This window comes from Erinaceus europaeus, chromosome 11 (assembly GCF_950295315.1).
Source record: "Erinaceus europaeus chromosome 11, mEriEur2.1, whole genome shotgun sequence".
NCBI lineage: Eukaryota > Metazoa > Chordata > Mammalia > Eulipotyphla > Erinaceidae > Erinaceus > Erinaceus europaeus.
This window is the reverse complement of record NC_080172.1, coordinates 94,250,892-94,268,198: the sequence shown is the minus strand read 5'-3', so window position 1 is coordinate 94,268,198 and position 17,307 is coordinate 94,250,892. Positions and strand designations below refer to the sequence as shown.

At 36.7% G+C, this 17,307-nt stretch overlaps 1 protein-coding gene across 1 annotated transcript in view; it reads right to left on the bottom strand.

The window, feature by feature from the left end:
• TNNI3K (TNNI3 interacting kinase) overlaps window positions 1–17,307 on the bottom strand; it is a 428,191-nt gene that overhangs the window by 334,682 nt on the left and 76,202 nt on the right. The window contains 1 exon segment of the mRNA XM_060202368.1: window positions 4,502–4,612. Coding sequence (XP_060058351.1) covers window positions 4,502–4,612 — 111 coding nt within the window.

Here is a 17,307-nt window from a genome sequence, read left to right as displayed (position 1 = left end):
GTTAAACCTGTAGGGTGAGACAGAAAGAAGATGGATATCAAAAGACCATAAGGTTTGGAATTTCTCTTGTCTGGGGTCTGAGGTGTGTGATGAAGTGTATGATAAGGTGAGTTTTTCTGTGATCAGAAGGTGACTGAATAAGTGAATCTGTGGCCATGTGGCCTGCAGTTAATGGAGGGAAGTACTGGAGTTTCTGTGGGCCTGAGAGTCAAGAAGGAAAGAACCAAGTCTGAGTTTCCCCCCTTATGCTCACCTCGGTTGAGAGAGACTTAACCAAGAGGTTATCTTCTCAGACCTCCATCCAAGGATGGGGGTGGTTCTCCCTAAACTCTATCAGGCTTACACATGGTCCCAATATATCTCTATCCAATAATAAATAAATAAAGCTGTTACAGAACTTAAAAAGCCAGTAAAAATGAAAAAAGTATTAATGCACATGCATGTTTTACTAAATCTTATAGAACCGCTAAAAAGATTATGTTGGAGAATCCACTATAAACATAAGAAAAGAGAGGAGATCTATATGGAATTATTTTACTAATGTTTGGACTAACGACTGTAAAACTGACATTATAAAACCTTCACTACTAATATCACAAAGAAAGAATGACTATTTAAAAAAAGAATGTGGTTATTTTAATAGATAAAGAGATCAAGCTCTTAGCCACATTTTTTGACTCTGCTGTAATTCTATCACTCACAAATATAATCAACTCAATATTTAACAAAAAGTATTTTGTTTCACAAAATGTATTCTGTCATTTTTCTGGCAGTAAGAGGTTGAACATGTTTCACTGAAACTTAATGTCTACCTCATCAATTCTACTCAGTCTTTTTAATATTTATTTTCCATTTGATTTACTGTAGGCATTGACTTCTTTTCTTTCTTTCTCTCTTCCTTTGTTTTCTTCGGTTTTGAAAAACAATGATATTTAAACCATTTTATAGGACAATAATTTATTCTGACAACTAACAAAATTTACTTTATTTACAATGAATCCAACCTAAACGATTCATTTTATGGAAAACAAGAGAATATGGTAAAAGCTGAAAATATCAAGATGAATAAAGATATTTTACACACATAAGATTCAACTGAAGATACTTTATACTCTTAGCACTTATTCAAAAAATTATTGAATGCAAAAATCCTTCAAAGCAGACTGGTAATATAGCTCACCCAAGAAGCTGGTTTTGAGCTATGAATAACCCTGTTAAAGCCTCATCATATCCACATTGGGAGAAGTTTCAGTTTTGTTTCAGTGTCTTTCTCTTTTGATTTGAATAAATCTACCCCCAGTTGTGAAGCACCATTGATAAGAAAAAAAAAGTCCTTGAAAGTAATACTAGTAGGAGAGATATATCACATCTATTTCTATTAGCTTTAATTTTTAATTTGGGTTGAGGAGATAGCACAATGGTTATACAAAAACCTTTTGTGCCTGAGGCTCTGAGGTCCAGGTCCAATCCCCAGTAACACCAAAGGCAAAGTTAAAAATAAAATAAAATAAAATAAAACTGATCAATTTAAATACATTTATAATTTATCACACTGTTGAACTTACATATGATTACCTTAACTGATAAATTATGAACATTATAAGATTTCAAATAAAAGGAACAGGATTCCAGCACATATTTGTTCAGTGTTATAACTTGTAAATAATATTATTCTAGGGTAAGGGAAGATAGCATAATGGTTATACAAAGAGGCTTTCATTTCTGAGGCTCTGAAGTTCCTGGTTCAATCCCCCATACCATCATAAGCCAGAGTTTATCAGTGCTCTGGTTAAAATAAAATCAAAAGGGAAACTTTAAAAATATATAATATTCTATACTTGGTAAAGCAGAGGTTTTAGTGTTCAAGGACAAATTTAAGTTGTCAGTTCCCAATTGCAGGGAATTGTTTCATAAGTGTTAAAGCAGTGCTAAAATTCTCTCTCTCTCTCTCTCTCATCTTCCCTTTCTCCGCATTTTCTTTTCTTCTTTTTTTTAATGAAAAGGAAACATTGACAAAACCATAGGGTAAGAGGGGTATAATTCCACACAATTCCCACCACCAGAACTCTATATTCCATCCCCTCCCCTGATAGCTTTTCTATTCTTTAACCCTCTGGGAGTATGGACCCAAGGTCATTGTGGGATGCAGAAGGTGGAAGTTCTGGCTTCTGTAATTGCTTCCCTGCTAAACATGGGCATTCACAAGTTGATCCATACTCCCAGCCTGCCTCTCTCTTTCTCTAGTGGGGTGGGGCTCTGAGAAAGCATAGCTCCAGGAAACACTGGTGGGGTTGTCTAGGGAAGTCTGGTCTGCATCATGCTAGCATGTGAAACCTGGTGGCTGAAAAGAGAGTTAACATACAAAGCCAAACAAATTGTTGACTAATCATGAACCTAAAGGCTGGAATAGTGCAGATGAAGAGTTGGGGTCCTCCATTTTGTAGATAGCTAGTAGGCATATTTTAGTTATATTCCAAAGGGCCTGTGGCTATACTAGTTTTTTTTCCTACCTCTGTACCTCTAAAACATAAGCAGTCTGCACCCACTATCTCAATAAACAGGTATGTTAGGTAAGTTATGCAGGACAATTTTCTGAGTGTTGCAGAGGTGATGCAGAGGTTACATAGGTTCCTAAGCTGAATATAGGCCTCAGATCAAATCAAATCAATGGGGTTTACAGTCAGCAATATTTATACCCCTTTCACATATTAGGGAGCTACTCTCTTCCCTGATCCAGCTTCCTGGTCCTTTTTCTAGCTATGACATAATCTCCCCAGACAATAACTTGGATCCACCTTCATATTAGATTTCAGGCTCCTCCCATTTTCTGTCTCTATCCAATAAATTAATAAAATAGCTTTAGAAGTATATTAGTGTATAAGCGTCTGTTTTTATAATTATCAAATAATAGCCCTAATACAAATAATTGTTTCCTGAGGCTTGTGAAATTAAGTAAATACTACAAATGAAAGAAAGTAATTTGCAAAGTAAAATGTATGAAATTAATATTTTAACAATTAAATTAAGACAAAAATCTAGTCTCTCCATGGGCTATAAAACTCTATTTGTTTTGTAACCATCTGTCTGACTTTATTTTCATCACTCTCCCTGCAGCTCATATTATACTAATAACTTTGACACACTTGTATCCCTCAAACATGCTCAGTTATTTTCTGTCTCAGGGCATTTGTATGCACTATTTGTTAAGCCTGAAATGCTGTTTCTATCCTTTTGTGCTTGGCATTCTGACTTAATTTGCATGTTTGTTCTCCTCGGGCTTCCTTTCAGAGGAGCATTTCTATACAAATGCAGAGCCACACTCTATAGTTCCTTAAGATAGTATCTATCCACTTTGTGGCTATATTTTTACTTTACCTCATTTTATTATTTTTCTAGTACTTGCAACTAAGTGATAGAATGTACTGTTTCCTTTATTGTTGTCTTACTCTCTACAACTAAACTTTAAGAAATGTGTCTTTTCCTCATTTTCTAGCTGCAGTAATTTCAGCACACAGAACACACATAGGAACTTAATAAATGGATAAGTGTGTGTGTGTGTGTGTGTGTGTGTGTGTAAGTGATCTTTCATGGTGTCCTTACTCTATGTGAAACACTCAGAAAATTGTCCTGCATAAATCTACTAACTTACTTGGTTATCGAGATAATGGGTACAGACTGTCCTAACTTACTTGGTCATTGAGATAATGGGTACAGACTGCTTATGTTTTAGAGGTACAATATCAGACTTCTTCAAGATAATGCTGGCACACCTTGAGCATCACGAAAGTGCTCACCTCAGTAGGGTTATTACTATTTCTATTTTCTAAATGAAGAAAAAAACAGATGCATCATGAGATATAGTAACTTGCCCAAAGTAAACATAGAAAGAGATGGAAATTTATCTGCTTGACTCTAAAACCTATATTCCTATTAACTGTTATAAAACCTGTTTCCAGACTTCTTTGTATTAATTCATCTTTGATATCACCATTACATTATAGACTGAATTATTAAAATCACATACATATATAGATATGTATATAAGCAACATTATTTAACTTTGTTCCCTCCACCCACCTACCCCGCAAATGGCTGTATCGAGTGGTTAAAAATGTAAACCAGGGAGTCGGGCCGTAGCGCAGTGGGTTAAGCACAGGTGGCGCAAAGCGCAAGGACTGGTGTAAGGATCCCAGTTCGAACCCCTGGCTCCCCACCTGCAGGGGAGTCGCTTCAGAGGCAGTGAAGCAGGTCTGCAGGTGTCTATCTTTCTCTCCCACTCTCTGTCTTCCCCTTCTCTCTCCATTTCTCTCTGCCCTATCCAAAAACGACATCAATAACAACAATAATAACTACAATAATAAAACAACAAGGGCAACAAAAGGGAATAAATAAATAAATTTTTTTAAAGTAAACCAAATCCTAGAATTTCAAAAGTCAGCATCTAGAAACAAGAATTTAAAGGCTCAAGTTTGTTTTCATGGGTGACTAAACTTTGACTTACCTCTAAGTGACCTGCTATTACAGCAATATGCAGGGCAGTGAGGCCACCATATCCAACCTGCTGTATGTCAGCTCCACTGTGAATCAGGGAAGTGACCAATTCTGCACTGTCCTGTAAGAAAGCACATCTTTAGTGTTACTTTTCTCTAATAGCAGGTTGGAGCAATGTACAGCTGGATGTATTGATTCCTTGACTGTCAGCCAGTTTTAGGTGTTCAAAGAAAACCTAAGTGTGATCTCTGGTATAAGAACTTACGAGATAATAGATAGCAGCTCTCACTAACTCAACTCAATCCTATATGTGGGTCACGCCAATAAATGTGCTTTCTCCAGTAACTATAGTATTGAATTCATAGTAGCTCAGTAATTTTTCCTTCTCTAACATCTGAGTATCATAAGTCCTATACACAATTAATGACACAGAGTATCATGGGTCTTATATGCAATTAATCAGTAGTGTCTTTCTTAACATGATTTATTTTAACACCGAAAATATTTGAATCATTATTTAAGCCTCAAATTGGAATAATTTGTGTAATGGCCAAATTGATCCTCACTGTCTTCCTACTTTGCACTGTGTTCCTGCCTTAAGAGGGACATAAAACTTATTTACAATATTAACAACAATTAATATTAATTAAATTTATGGTATAATTAAGCATTTATGTGTACCAACCTATTTAAATCTGGCATGTGATAGGGCTTTAGAACTAGTGACTAATAAAAATAAATAAAAAATTAAAAATTAAATATTCCCCAAATACTATAAAAAGTACTATTATAAACCTTATTTTATAAGTCAGAATACTCAAAATCATGTGGAAGGTCACATACTAAGAATTTTTTAATTTTGGAAGGAAATGTAAAGATGTTTATGTTTAACCCTCTACCTCAAAGTAAGAATACAAAACACAGATTCTATAATACCCAAGTGAAAAAAAAAACATACTAGATAGACCATTACATTTATACACATACCTACTATCCATATGATCCTAAATAATAGCATTAAGAAAATTCAAAATTTAGTAAATATAATTTGAGGAAAACTCACACATAGAGCACATGAATTGCTTATCTGAGGCCTCAAGTTTCACTCCTGTTACTATTAGATGTTCTTGTCTTTTTGTCATTAATTCTCTATCCTTTATACAAGCAAAATAAATAAATATTTTATAAAATCAAAGTTAGATATTTAGTGTTGTCATACATAAGTGAAAATCTACAGAAGTTTTTTTTAAAGTATAAAAAAATCAACAATTCAAATAGAAAAATAATTGTTGTAATTTCAAAATCTTCTACTCCACAACATACCTACTCTACCAGGAAAGTTAATATCTCACAGAATAAATAAATAATAAACATTTAATTGCTTCTTCTTACTTGTCACCATTTTTTCCCCAGTAAAGCTAAGTTAATTTTATCTCTATCCTTTTCATTTTCTAAGCTTCTGAAAACAAGTTACTAGCATTCATTGCTAATCGTTTTATCTTTTATTTCCTTAGTAATCTTTTCAGTTACATGACTCAAGTTTTGCATAAAACCTGTTGAGTTCACCCCACACCTTTTGCACTAACCATTGCCTTTCCCTCCAGGATTATTGTTGGGGCTCTTTGCCTGCCCTACGAATCCACTGCTCCTGGCCGCCATCCTTTTTCCATTATTGTTGCTGTTACTGTTGTTGTTGTTGCTACTGTCATTGCTGGATATGACAGAGAAAAATTAGAGAGGACAGGGAGACAGAGAGGGGAAGAGAAAGATAGAAACCTGTAGACCTGCTTCACTGCATATGAAGTGACCCCCCCCCCCCGTAGGTGGGGAGCGAGGGGGCTTGAACCTGGATCCTTTCCCTTTGCGCTATGTGAATTTAACCCTATGTACACTGCCCGACCCCCTAAACATTGCTTTTTAAGATTTTTAAAAAATACTTGTTTTATTTATTTCAATTGGTCAGAGAGTTTCAGTTGAAAGAGAGAGAAGTCAGAGTACCACTCTGGTACACATGGCACCACAGATTAAACCAGAATCCTGAGGTGTACAAGTCTGGTACCAGCTGATATATCCTCTGGCCATAAACTTTGCTTTTGAAACATATTCTTCCTTATTAACACATATTTAATCTCTAACTTTCATTACATTGCATTATCAAAATAAATCATCATGCCAGCTTCTCCCACCCAAGGTTTAAGAATCTCACCACTCTTCAGAAGTCAACTCCTCAGCTTCAGAAGATAACTGTTGTTTACCAAATCCATTGTAACTTATCTTCCTCATCTTTTGCTTCTAAACATCCTTATCTTTTTTCTATCTCCAAACTGTGTAGGATTCCATTTCCTTGCCTCTCTAGTTTTATCTCTCAGAACTAGGTAATTTAAAAATCCAGACCTAACATACATTTTCATTCTAAATTCCATTTTCATAATCTATATACAGTCTTATAAATTCATTTGATCTTTTTTTCTCTCCAAGTCCTATACAGCCTTCCTACCAATAGAAACTCAAATTAAAATTCAAAAATACTCTCTTAAATACAATTCCTAATTTTCCCAGTGTGATATGTTATCTTTTAGCACTGCTTATTTGTATTAATGTCACTTTCATTCTTAAGCTGTTTCTAATTGGCTCAGCACTGGTTTACAATATAATAAGATTTTTAAGAATATATGTGCATGTAAAACTCAAATCACCCACCACCAAGTGATGCTAATTTTGTATTCCTGATGCTCTTGAGTTTTTCAACTCAATCAGCTTCAGAATTCTACCGCTTTTAATTTTCTTGTATTTCTCACTTTCCTTTCAATTTTTTTCAACATCAATCTCCTGTTTTTCTTTTCTTGATCATTTCTGGAGTTTCATTGCTCAGGATATTTTTAAGAAATAAAGAGGAGGAAAAAGACACAGACAGATACCTTAGCTTCAAAGATTCCTCTAAAGAGGTTCACCCTCAAACCTGGGCCTTGCAGATGGGAAAGCAGGTAAGCTATTTTGCACCTTCTATTTTATATAGTTTCCAAATTTGTATCTCTGACTAAGCCCTTTCTCATTACAGCTCATTCTTTACACTGGTACCACATACATTTCCTTACAGTTTTAATGGTGTCATTAAATGGTCTTCCATACACTTAATAAACACTTATTGAACATATACTGTGTATGAAATATCCTTATAAGAAGTGCAGATACTACAGTACAAAGAGTTAAAATGCTCACATTGAGATTACATTTTACTGTGGAATGTGAGGGGAGAGACAGGAAGTAAACTATATATACAGCTAAGTATAGATAACATTATAAAGTATAGATGAGATAAAACAGACATTATAAAGTGGACACTTCAAATTGAGTAGTAGGGAGAAAACTACACTAAGAATAAACTAAGAATATAGACTGAAATACATGATAACTATTTAATATTGAACTCATTCCCTTTGTAATTTCTAATGACTTACACAAAAATTGTATATTATTCCCAATGACGTTCACTGTATAACCTATACATTGGACTTTGTATCTTCCTACATACCTCATGGAAGCATATTTATTTTCTTGTCTAATTTCCCTATGTATCACTTTCCTGTGCTTCCATTATCTAGTATCTTCCTATATCAGTTTGCAGAAATGGCAAAGCAAAAGTTATAAGGTGAATATAAGCTTAGTATCTTTGAAGGCTGTTGTTGAGTAGAAGTAGAAGGTTACAGATAAAGTACAGGTCACTCTGGGTACCCCACCTCCCTGGCCACTGGCAAGGGGGATCAGAGAGGCCCCTGGGGCTCACAGGGTGATTCTGCGTGACGAGGGTGTAGTATGTGGAGAGACACACACAGTCAGTCAGCTCCGGGAGAAGCCTCTGAGGGTTGACTTGTTTATTGAGGGATATAAGCAAGCAGATATACCCATAGTCCAGAGAGAAGGTTGAGGCAATCATTAACCCAAACACAACGCACAGTTATATCTTGACCTACAAAGTATTTGATCACAACTGGAAAGTTACCATATAAGGTTTGGTCATGAGCTCACAAAGCATTTTTCTCTAAGGGTAAATTACAGGCCCTTTAGGGCATGAGGGAAAGGAGCAGTTGAGGAAAACCAGGATATTTGTGGTGGGTTTTAAGCTGGCCATACAGAGTAATTCATGGAGATGGAGTAGCATGTGCAGAAAGGGTGCCCCATCTGGGGAAGCCCATCCATCATAAGTTCATGAGGTCAGGAGGGACCTGTCTAACTTCTCCTCCAAGAAAGAGGGAGAATTCGGGTCAATCTGCTCAGGCTCTCATGGAAACAATGGCCTGGACTTCCTGGACAGTGGGCCCATTCCCCACAATAAAGGAAGAAAAAAAAAGTGATAGTCACATTGAAGTCAAAGATATCTGACTTCATCATCATCATTATTATTATTTATTTATAAAAAAGAAATACTGACAAAACTATAGGATAAGAGGGGTACAACTCCACACAATTGCTAGCACCAGAACTCCATATTCTATCCCCTCCCTTGATAGCTTTCCTATTCTTTAACCCTCTGGGAGTATGGACCCAAGGTCATTGTGGGATACAGAGGTGGAAGGTCTGGCTTCTGTAATTGCTTCCCCACTGAACATGGGTGATGTCTGACTTTTTAGCATCTTGGAGAGTTTGGTGTCTGGTACTGGACTTTTTTCCTGAAATATAGTAGCAGAATAACTGATACCAGGAATTTTCAGTAAAAAGTCATTTTTGACTTAGACAAAAATGTTTTGATTTTCACCTTTTACATCAGAGATACTTATATTGCAGAGTAAAAAATATGGCTTCTGGAGTTATTGTTTCTAGTTAGAATCCCTGTTTTGCTAATGAGGGTGTAATTTGGGGCAAGTAACACAACCCATTTACATTAACTTCATTGATTATTAAAAAGGAGGGGTGACACTTGAGTATATCTTACAATTTATGTAATAATATAAAGTACTAAAGTAGTAATTGGTGAAACACTCAGCAAAACTCATTACCATTGAATATAAAGGCTCATGATCCACAGGGGGAAATTTTCATAATACATAACTTTCTTCTTTTTTTTTGCCTCCAGTCACTGGGGTTCCGTGCTGGCACTATGAACCCACTGCTTCTGGCAGCCTTTTTACCCCCTCCTTTTCTACAAGACAGAGAAATTAAGAGGGAAGGGGGGATATAGAGAGAGAAAGATGGACTCCTGAAGACCTGCTTCACCATTTGTGAAGTATTTCCTCTGCAGGTAAGGAGCAGGGATTGAACCCGGTTCTTGCATATATCATTGCACAGAGTACTATCTCAGCTTAACTATGTACACCCCCTAGACAACTATTTGACTCCATCTAGCTCCCCTGTTTCATTTATCTTCAGTTCCTTCTTGACCTCGCATCCTCTGCTTCACTAATCATCCAATAGAACAAAGGAATAAAACAAAGAAAAATTCTTGATTCAGTACTAGAATTTAGGAGATGTCTAGCAATGCAACTGCAGATAAGTTGCTAGAGACTAAGAATCCCTACATCAAAGTAAACAGTTCATATGACTTAAATTCAACGTTACAAAAAACTTTTATTTTTTAACTCTGAGGGCTAAAGGATTAAGTAACCTCTGGATTCAGTGGAAAACCATCACCTTGGGGGCCAGTGGTGGTGGTGCACCTGGTTAAGCACATATATCACCACTGCAAAGACCGGGGTTTGAGAACCCACTCCCTACCTGCAGAGGGGTCCACTTCACAAGTGGGGAAGCAGGTCTTCAAGGTGTCTGTCTTTCTTTCCCTCACTCTATATCACTATCCTCTTTCTCTCTGTATAAAAGAAAGAGAGAAAGGAAGAAAGAAAGGAAGGAAGGCAGGAAGGGAAGAAGGAAGGAAGGAAGGAAGGAAGGAAGGAAGGAAGGAAGGAAGGAAGGAAGGAAGGAAAATGAAAAAGTAGCCACCTGGAGTGGTGGATTCATAGTGTATGCACTGAGCTTCAGCAATAACCATTCTAATTCTGCTTCTAATTCTGCTTCTAAAACCCCGTTTCATTGGTTTAATCTCCCCTGCTTAACAATGTATTCTATTTACATAAACCACTGTTAACTAAGCACTACCCTGCCTCCAGGGCATTGGTTTAATCCCGCTGGTTCATACCAGCCCCCTCTCCTTGTCACACCCTGATTTCTACCAATCTCTTTTTGCTCCACCCTCTCTATGTCACATCCTGTTTCCACCTACTTGGTGAGTATATATACAGCTGCTCTGTCAACAGAATCATCAGAAGCACTTCACCAGGACTTCCATCTCTAACAGGCTCTGGAGAGAGCCTATAAACTGATCTGCACTGGCAGCCCCAGGATATATAAGGACAAGATTGTGATTAGAGATAGCTTAGATTGTGCTGTGTTCCACATGAATAAAGAATGAATTGCGTACCACTCAGCCATGAGTCTCTGGTCGTCTCTCTCTCTCTCCCGCCCGCAAAGCTAGCCCCGCAAACCATGGTGGCAATAATAAATAAGAAAATAATCATCACCTTAATACATCGTACAGTATGGGCAGGCAAACATTTAAATTCAGGCAAGTCAACTAAGTCAACGGAAACATAAAATAATTTTAAATAGAGGAACTAGGATAAATTTGAGGAAATAAAAGTGGTAAACAACTTACTAAATAAATAGCAAGTTGGAGAAATATTCACAACATATAAAATTAACAAGTGGAGGGACCAGGCAGTGATAAACTTAGTACAGTGCATACATCATCATGCTTAAGGACCAGGGTTCAATCCTCTGGTCTCCAGTTATAGGGGAACATGTCCTGAGTGGTAGGATAGTGGTGCAGGTGTCTATTTCTCTATCCTTCTCCATTACTTACTATATTAGAAAAAAATTAAAGAAAAAAATAACTACAGAAAAAGGTGGAGTTGTCTCCACCTTTGATTGGATAAAGACAGCCAGGAATTGAGAGAAAAGGTGGTAATAGAGAGGGAGAGAAACCTGCAACACTGCTTCACCACTCACAAAGCTTTCCCCCTGAAGGTGGGGATGAGGGCTAGAACCAGGGTCCTTGAACATTGTAACATGTGCACTCCAGCCAAGTGTGCTACCACTTAACCCTCACTCTTACCTTTAGTCCCTCTCCACTTTCCGGACACTCCTTGTCAAGTCAATTAAAAAAAAAAAAAAGATGATAGTTGAACCTCCTATCATCATAAAGAATATTATGAGAAAATAATTATTCATGAAAAGATATTTCAATAAGTAAATTAACTGTGTATCTTTTGTGCAACAACAACAAAAGAACCACTCTTAATCAGGGCTCTCCATGTTTTTTGCCAGGCTGCACATCTCCTTTTGGAGTTCAGCAACCGGCACTGAGCCCAGAGTACCCTCTCCAAATACACACACACACCACCAAAACCAGAACCATGATCACCACCACCACTTACAGTCTACAAGGAAAGGCTTGTGTGTATAAGCCATTCATACACACAACTGCATCAGAGATGTCTGATGTCAATTCTCTCTGGACTCCTTCTTGAGGACCCCAGAAGGAGACCCCAGTCCTCTGCCACTTCTTTCAGAGATGTTTTACTGGAGTCCATAAAACACAGTTTAGTCCCTTCTTGTTGTTGTGATCTAATGGTTAACACTTCCTCTATTCTCTCACCTAGAGTTTTTCTTCCTTGGGCACCATCCCCTTTTAAGTGGGACAGATTTAGATACTCAGAAGTAAAAGTCAAAGTAAAAGTAAAAGCCAAAGAATGTTATAAAATACTGAGATAGTGTGTGTCTTTCATATAAGCTAAACAATGACTTAACAATTGACCTAAAAACTATGACCTTAATTTTTCAGTTGGACTCCTACTAGTCTGAGGGAAAAGTAAGTAAAATGTTGTATGTAGATATACTCTTTAATCTGCTAACAATCTCTCCTCCCTCTCAGCAGAAAAATCCAAGTAGCTGAGCCACCTAAAAGAGTGAAGAGAGGAGTCTATGATTTTCTAACAGACACACAATCTCAGTAACTCTTATCAGAGAACACCATGCTACTGTCCCTTTTTTCTTTATTAATTTCTTTATTTGTATTTGTTAATGATTTAATAATGATTAACAAGACCATAGGATAAGAGGGGTACAATTCCATACAACTCCCACCACCAGAGTTCTGCATCTCATCTCATCCCCTCCATAAGAAGCTTTCCTATTCTTTATCCCTCTGGGAGTATGGACCCAGGATCATCATGGGATGCAGAAGGTGGAAGGTCTGGCTTCTGTAATTGCTTCTTTGCTGGACATGGGCACTGGTAGGTCGATCCATACTCCCAGCCTGTTTCTATCTTTCCCTAGTGGGGCAGGGCTCTGGAGAGGTGGGGTACAGGCATCTGAAGTATGAAATACATCTAGGTTTTGTTTCTAGTCTTAAGAGTCTTAATGAACACTTTTAAGGGTTGTCATTGTTATTCTTGAAACCACCAGAGTAAGTTAGCCTCAAGCTTCTTTCTTTGTGCTAATTGCTGGATTCTTTTCTAACTCATGCCACCTCTAGCCACTAAGTTCCTTAGGCATTTCCCTGCCTACTTTCCCTATAGAGGGTGGGGGCTGCTGTCATCCTATCAGCAGCTTCTTAGAGGCTAAAACAAAAGAAGGGGCTATTTTCTATTGACTGTAATTCATTAACACACCCTGCAATAAAAAATAAATAAATGAAAACGAAGGGGACAGAAACTTTCCAAAATTCCTCATCTGTGATAATAGAAAGGTAAAACTATTCTTTTTGTTAATATAAATACAATTTTAGTGTAAATGCCAAGTTATTACAATGTTTACCATGTGACAATTCTTTCTTTTCTTTTTTTTTTTTTTTTTGCCTCCAGTATTAACACTAGTGCCTGGTGCAGGCACTAAGAATCCACAGTTCCTACAGGCCATTTTCTCCTTCTTTCCATTTTATTTGATAGGGCAGAGAGAAATTGAGACAGAAAGGGAGATAGAAGGAGAAAGAAGTGATAGACACCTGTAAATCTGTTTCACCACTGTGAATTGCAGTATTCCCCACCCTGCAGGTGAATATCAGGGACTTGAACCCTCAATGCTTGCTCATGGTGATATGTGCATTTAACTGGGCCCCTGCATGGCCCTCTCCTGCGACAATTCTTCATCCTTAAAGTTCTAAACATAAAATACATGAGCATATATCTAAGTAAGATATTCCAACGTGTTCTGAAGGTCCCCAAAATATTCTGCGTTCTCTTTGTGGAATATTAATCCATGGAGATTCATCTTATGTGGCATCTTCAATTCTGAGAAGCATTGCCACTGAAAATGTGTTTTTGTTTGTTTGTTTCCTTACTATATGTGTCTGACTTTATAAATGTGACTTCATTTTATCTTAAAGATTTGTTTCTTTAAAATATTTGCTACCTTGGTTAAATAAGTGAATTATTAATATGTCTATAGACTTCAATTTTAACTATAAGGTAATTTAATGTCAATGTAATCTATGTAAAACATAAGTTGTTAAATCAGTGTTCTTTGACTCCGCATGATAACTAACTTCTTAACCTAGATATGTGTTTTCACAAAGACAGTTCCTTGGATATGGTCTAACTAAGTAAGATTAAGTAAATTGGTTTATTAAAATTTTGGAGTCTTCCTTGTTTGTTTATTTAACCAGGAGATAGATGCATGTTGGTATGCATGAGACCCCTTCTGTTTCATTTGGTTTAAATCCCTCCTGCTTAACACTATTCTATTTACATAACCACTGTTAACAAGCACCACCCTCCCTCCAGGGCATTGGTGGTTCAGTGATAGGATTCTCGCCTGCTCCGCCCCCTCCTTGTCACACTCTGATTTTCACCAGTCACTTTTCTCTCCACCCTCTCTATGTCACATCCTGTTTCTACCCTACTTGGCAAATATATATAAAGACAGCATTGTGAGTTTGAGGGTACCTAGAGTTTAGCTTAGCTCGGCTGCGTCCTGCATGAATAAAGAGAGTATATACTGCCTACAGCTCAACCATGAGTCCCTGGTAGTCTGTTACCCACCCGTGAAGCCAGCCCAGCGAAAACGACATAGCCCGGCGAAAACAACATAGCTCGGCGAAAACAACAGATGCAAGGCTTAATAAATAGGGATAGTGAAGGAGACGCACAAATGAAACAAGGACTGGGCACAGTGAATTGCTCAATGCAAATGACTCTGTAGAAGAAGGTGGAAGAAGGGCCCAAGAGAACTTTGGGAACCTGGTGCATAATGAAATGGTGTCTACATTATAAACAATTAACCCCACCCCTAGTAAAAATGATAAGAAAAAAAAAAAAAGAAAGAGCTGAAGTTATTTGGAAAGGGAACTCAGATCCTGGGTATGAAAATAATATATAAAAATATATCTACTTAATTAAACTATGTCCCTATAATCTTCTAATCATGCAAATTGCAAAAAAATAAAACTGGGAGTTGGGCAGTAGTGCTGTTGGTTAAGCGTAGGTGGCAAAGTGCAAGGACCAGAGTAAGGATGCTAGTTCTAGCCCCCAGCACCCCACCTGCAGTGGAGTCGCTTCACAGGCAGTGGAACAGGTCTGCAAGTATCTATCTTTCTCTCCCCCTCTTTGTCTTCCCCTCCTTTCTCCATTTCTCTCTGACCTATCCAACAATGATGACATCAATAACAACAATAAATAACTACAACAATGATAAAAAAGAAACAAGGACAACAAAAGGGAAAATAAAATAAATATTAAAAAATTATTAAAAATTTTTAAAAATTAAATAAATGTTATCTAAAGAGAGTCTTGCTCATTAATCCAGTTTACTAAGCACAGAGATTGTTACTTTTTGTTTGAAATGGCTAAGTAATGAAAGTAGTTTTGTAGTCTTCAAAGATTATTAAAGTTTCTTCTAGGACAGGGAACTATTCAAGGCTTCAATAAAGTGTATTTAGTTACAGGCATTAAAATTTAATGGACTAGAGCTGCCTCATGCAGCATAGACATCTCAATGAAAGGAGTCATTAATCAGTATAAAAATAACTGCATAGGAAGATTCACACCTACATGCTTCTTGTTGAAATAATTCTGAATTTATCTCTACAAAAGGTATCAATTATTAAAAGTTTTGAAATGACAGAAATACTTTACTTGAAATTTTGTAAAAAAAAATGTAAAAAGTACACTCTTTGAAGAGCTATAATCTTTTCAGAAAAATTCTTCAAGTTTGTTTTATACCAATTTTTCCTCATCAGTTCTTTTGGCCCTTCTTCTATTTTCCAATTTTCTGCAAAAATTTTCTTTCTCTGGTCCACTTTTTTTAAAAAAAATTATTTATTTATTTATTTTTCCTTTTGTTGCCTTTGTTTTTTCTTTGTTGTTGTTGTTGATGATGTCGTTGTTGGATAAGACAGAGAGAAATGGAATAAAGAGGGGAAGACTGAGAGGAGGAGAGAAAGATAGACACCTGCAGACCAGTTACTTCACTGCCTGTTAAGCAACTCCCCTGCAGGTGGGGAGCCAGGGGCTCGAACCGGAATTAAAGCGTGCGCTTAACCGTTGCTCTACCGACTCCCTATTCTGGTCGACTTTCAATTGGCCTTTGAATATAATTGTCTTCTTAATTAATGATATGATGATGAATTAAAGAGATGGACTGATCAGAATTTTGGGGAGTTCAGGGAAATGCAAGTGCATACTGTTTGTAAAAGCAAATTGAATATTAAATTTATTTAAAATAACATTTGTTTATTTAACATCATTAAGAAAGCATTTACACAGACAAAATTTTTATGTTTATCCAAGTTAAAAAAAAAAGAAAAACACTTAGAAATTTCCTGTGGCCCTGTCACACACTTTTCAAGGTAGTTCTCAATATATTTTTTCCTTTTGAAAGATCAGCATTACCTCTATTTCCCCAATTCCTTTTGTTTTCAAACCTTTTGTATACTTAGTATTCCCTAAATTTCTTAATATATCTCTTAAATATCTGATAATTTTCTGATTTCTAATACTAAGGATACAGCAGGGCAATATTTTGTTTGATACCAATGATTCTTACTTTTCTGAAGCGCTTTTCCTTTTCCTAGTCATCATAAAATTGTAATATCATCTATTTAAATGATATATAATTAGGGGACTCAGGCGGTAGTACAGCGGGTTATGCGCACGTGGCGCAAAGTACAAGGACCACAGGAAGGATTGCAGTTGGAGTACCTGGCTCCCCACCTGCAGGGGAGTCGCTTCACAGGAGGTGAAGCAGGTCTGCAGGTGTCTGTCTTTCTCTCCCCCTCTCTGTCTTCCCCTCCTCTCTCCATTTCTCTCTGTCCTATTCAGCAACGATGACATCAATAACAATAATAATAACTACAGCAAGGACAACAAAAAGGAATAAATAAATAAACAAGTAAATACTTTTAAAATGATATATAATTATTTGTGCATATATGCCAAGATTTGTTCCAAGTACTCATCATGAGTGATCAATTAGATCTCTTCTCTCCTTGGTAAAACTCATAATTTCTATCAAAACTACAAATATACCACAAAGGGAAAAAATGTGTATGGTTTGGCTTGCTGAGTAGTAAACCTTTAAACAAACAGCCCTCATTTCAGTATCAGGAAACTTTATCTAAACCTAATTCTCTAGAAATTGGGAGTGATATTGAGTTTATCTTTATATATGAAAATAATTAGCTGGAAAAAAATAATGACCTAATTCAAGGGACATAAATTATTTGCCTTACTATAGTCTCCATAATTTAAAAAATAATTTGTTATATTTAATTTGATATGAAGAGAGGAATTGAAAGGGGAAGGAGAGGTAGAGAGGTAAAGAGGAAGAGGG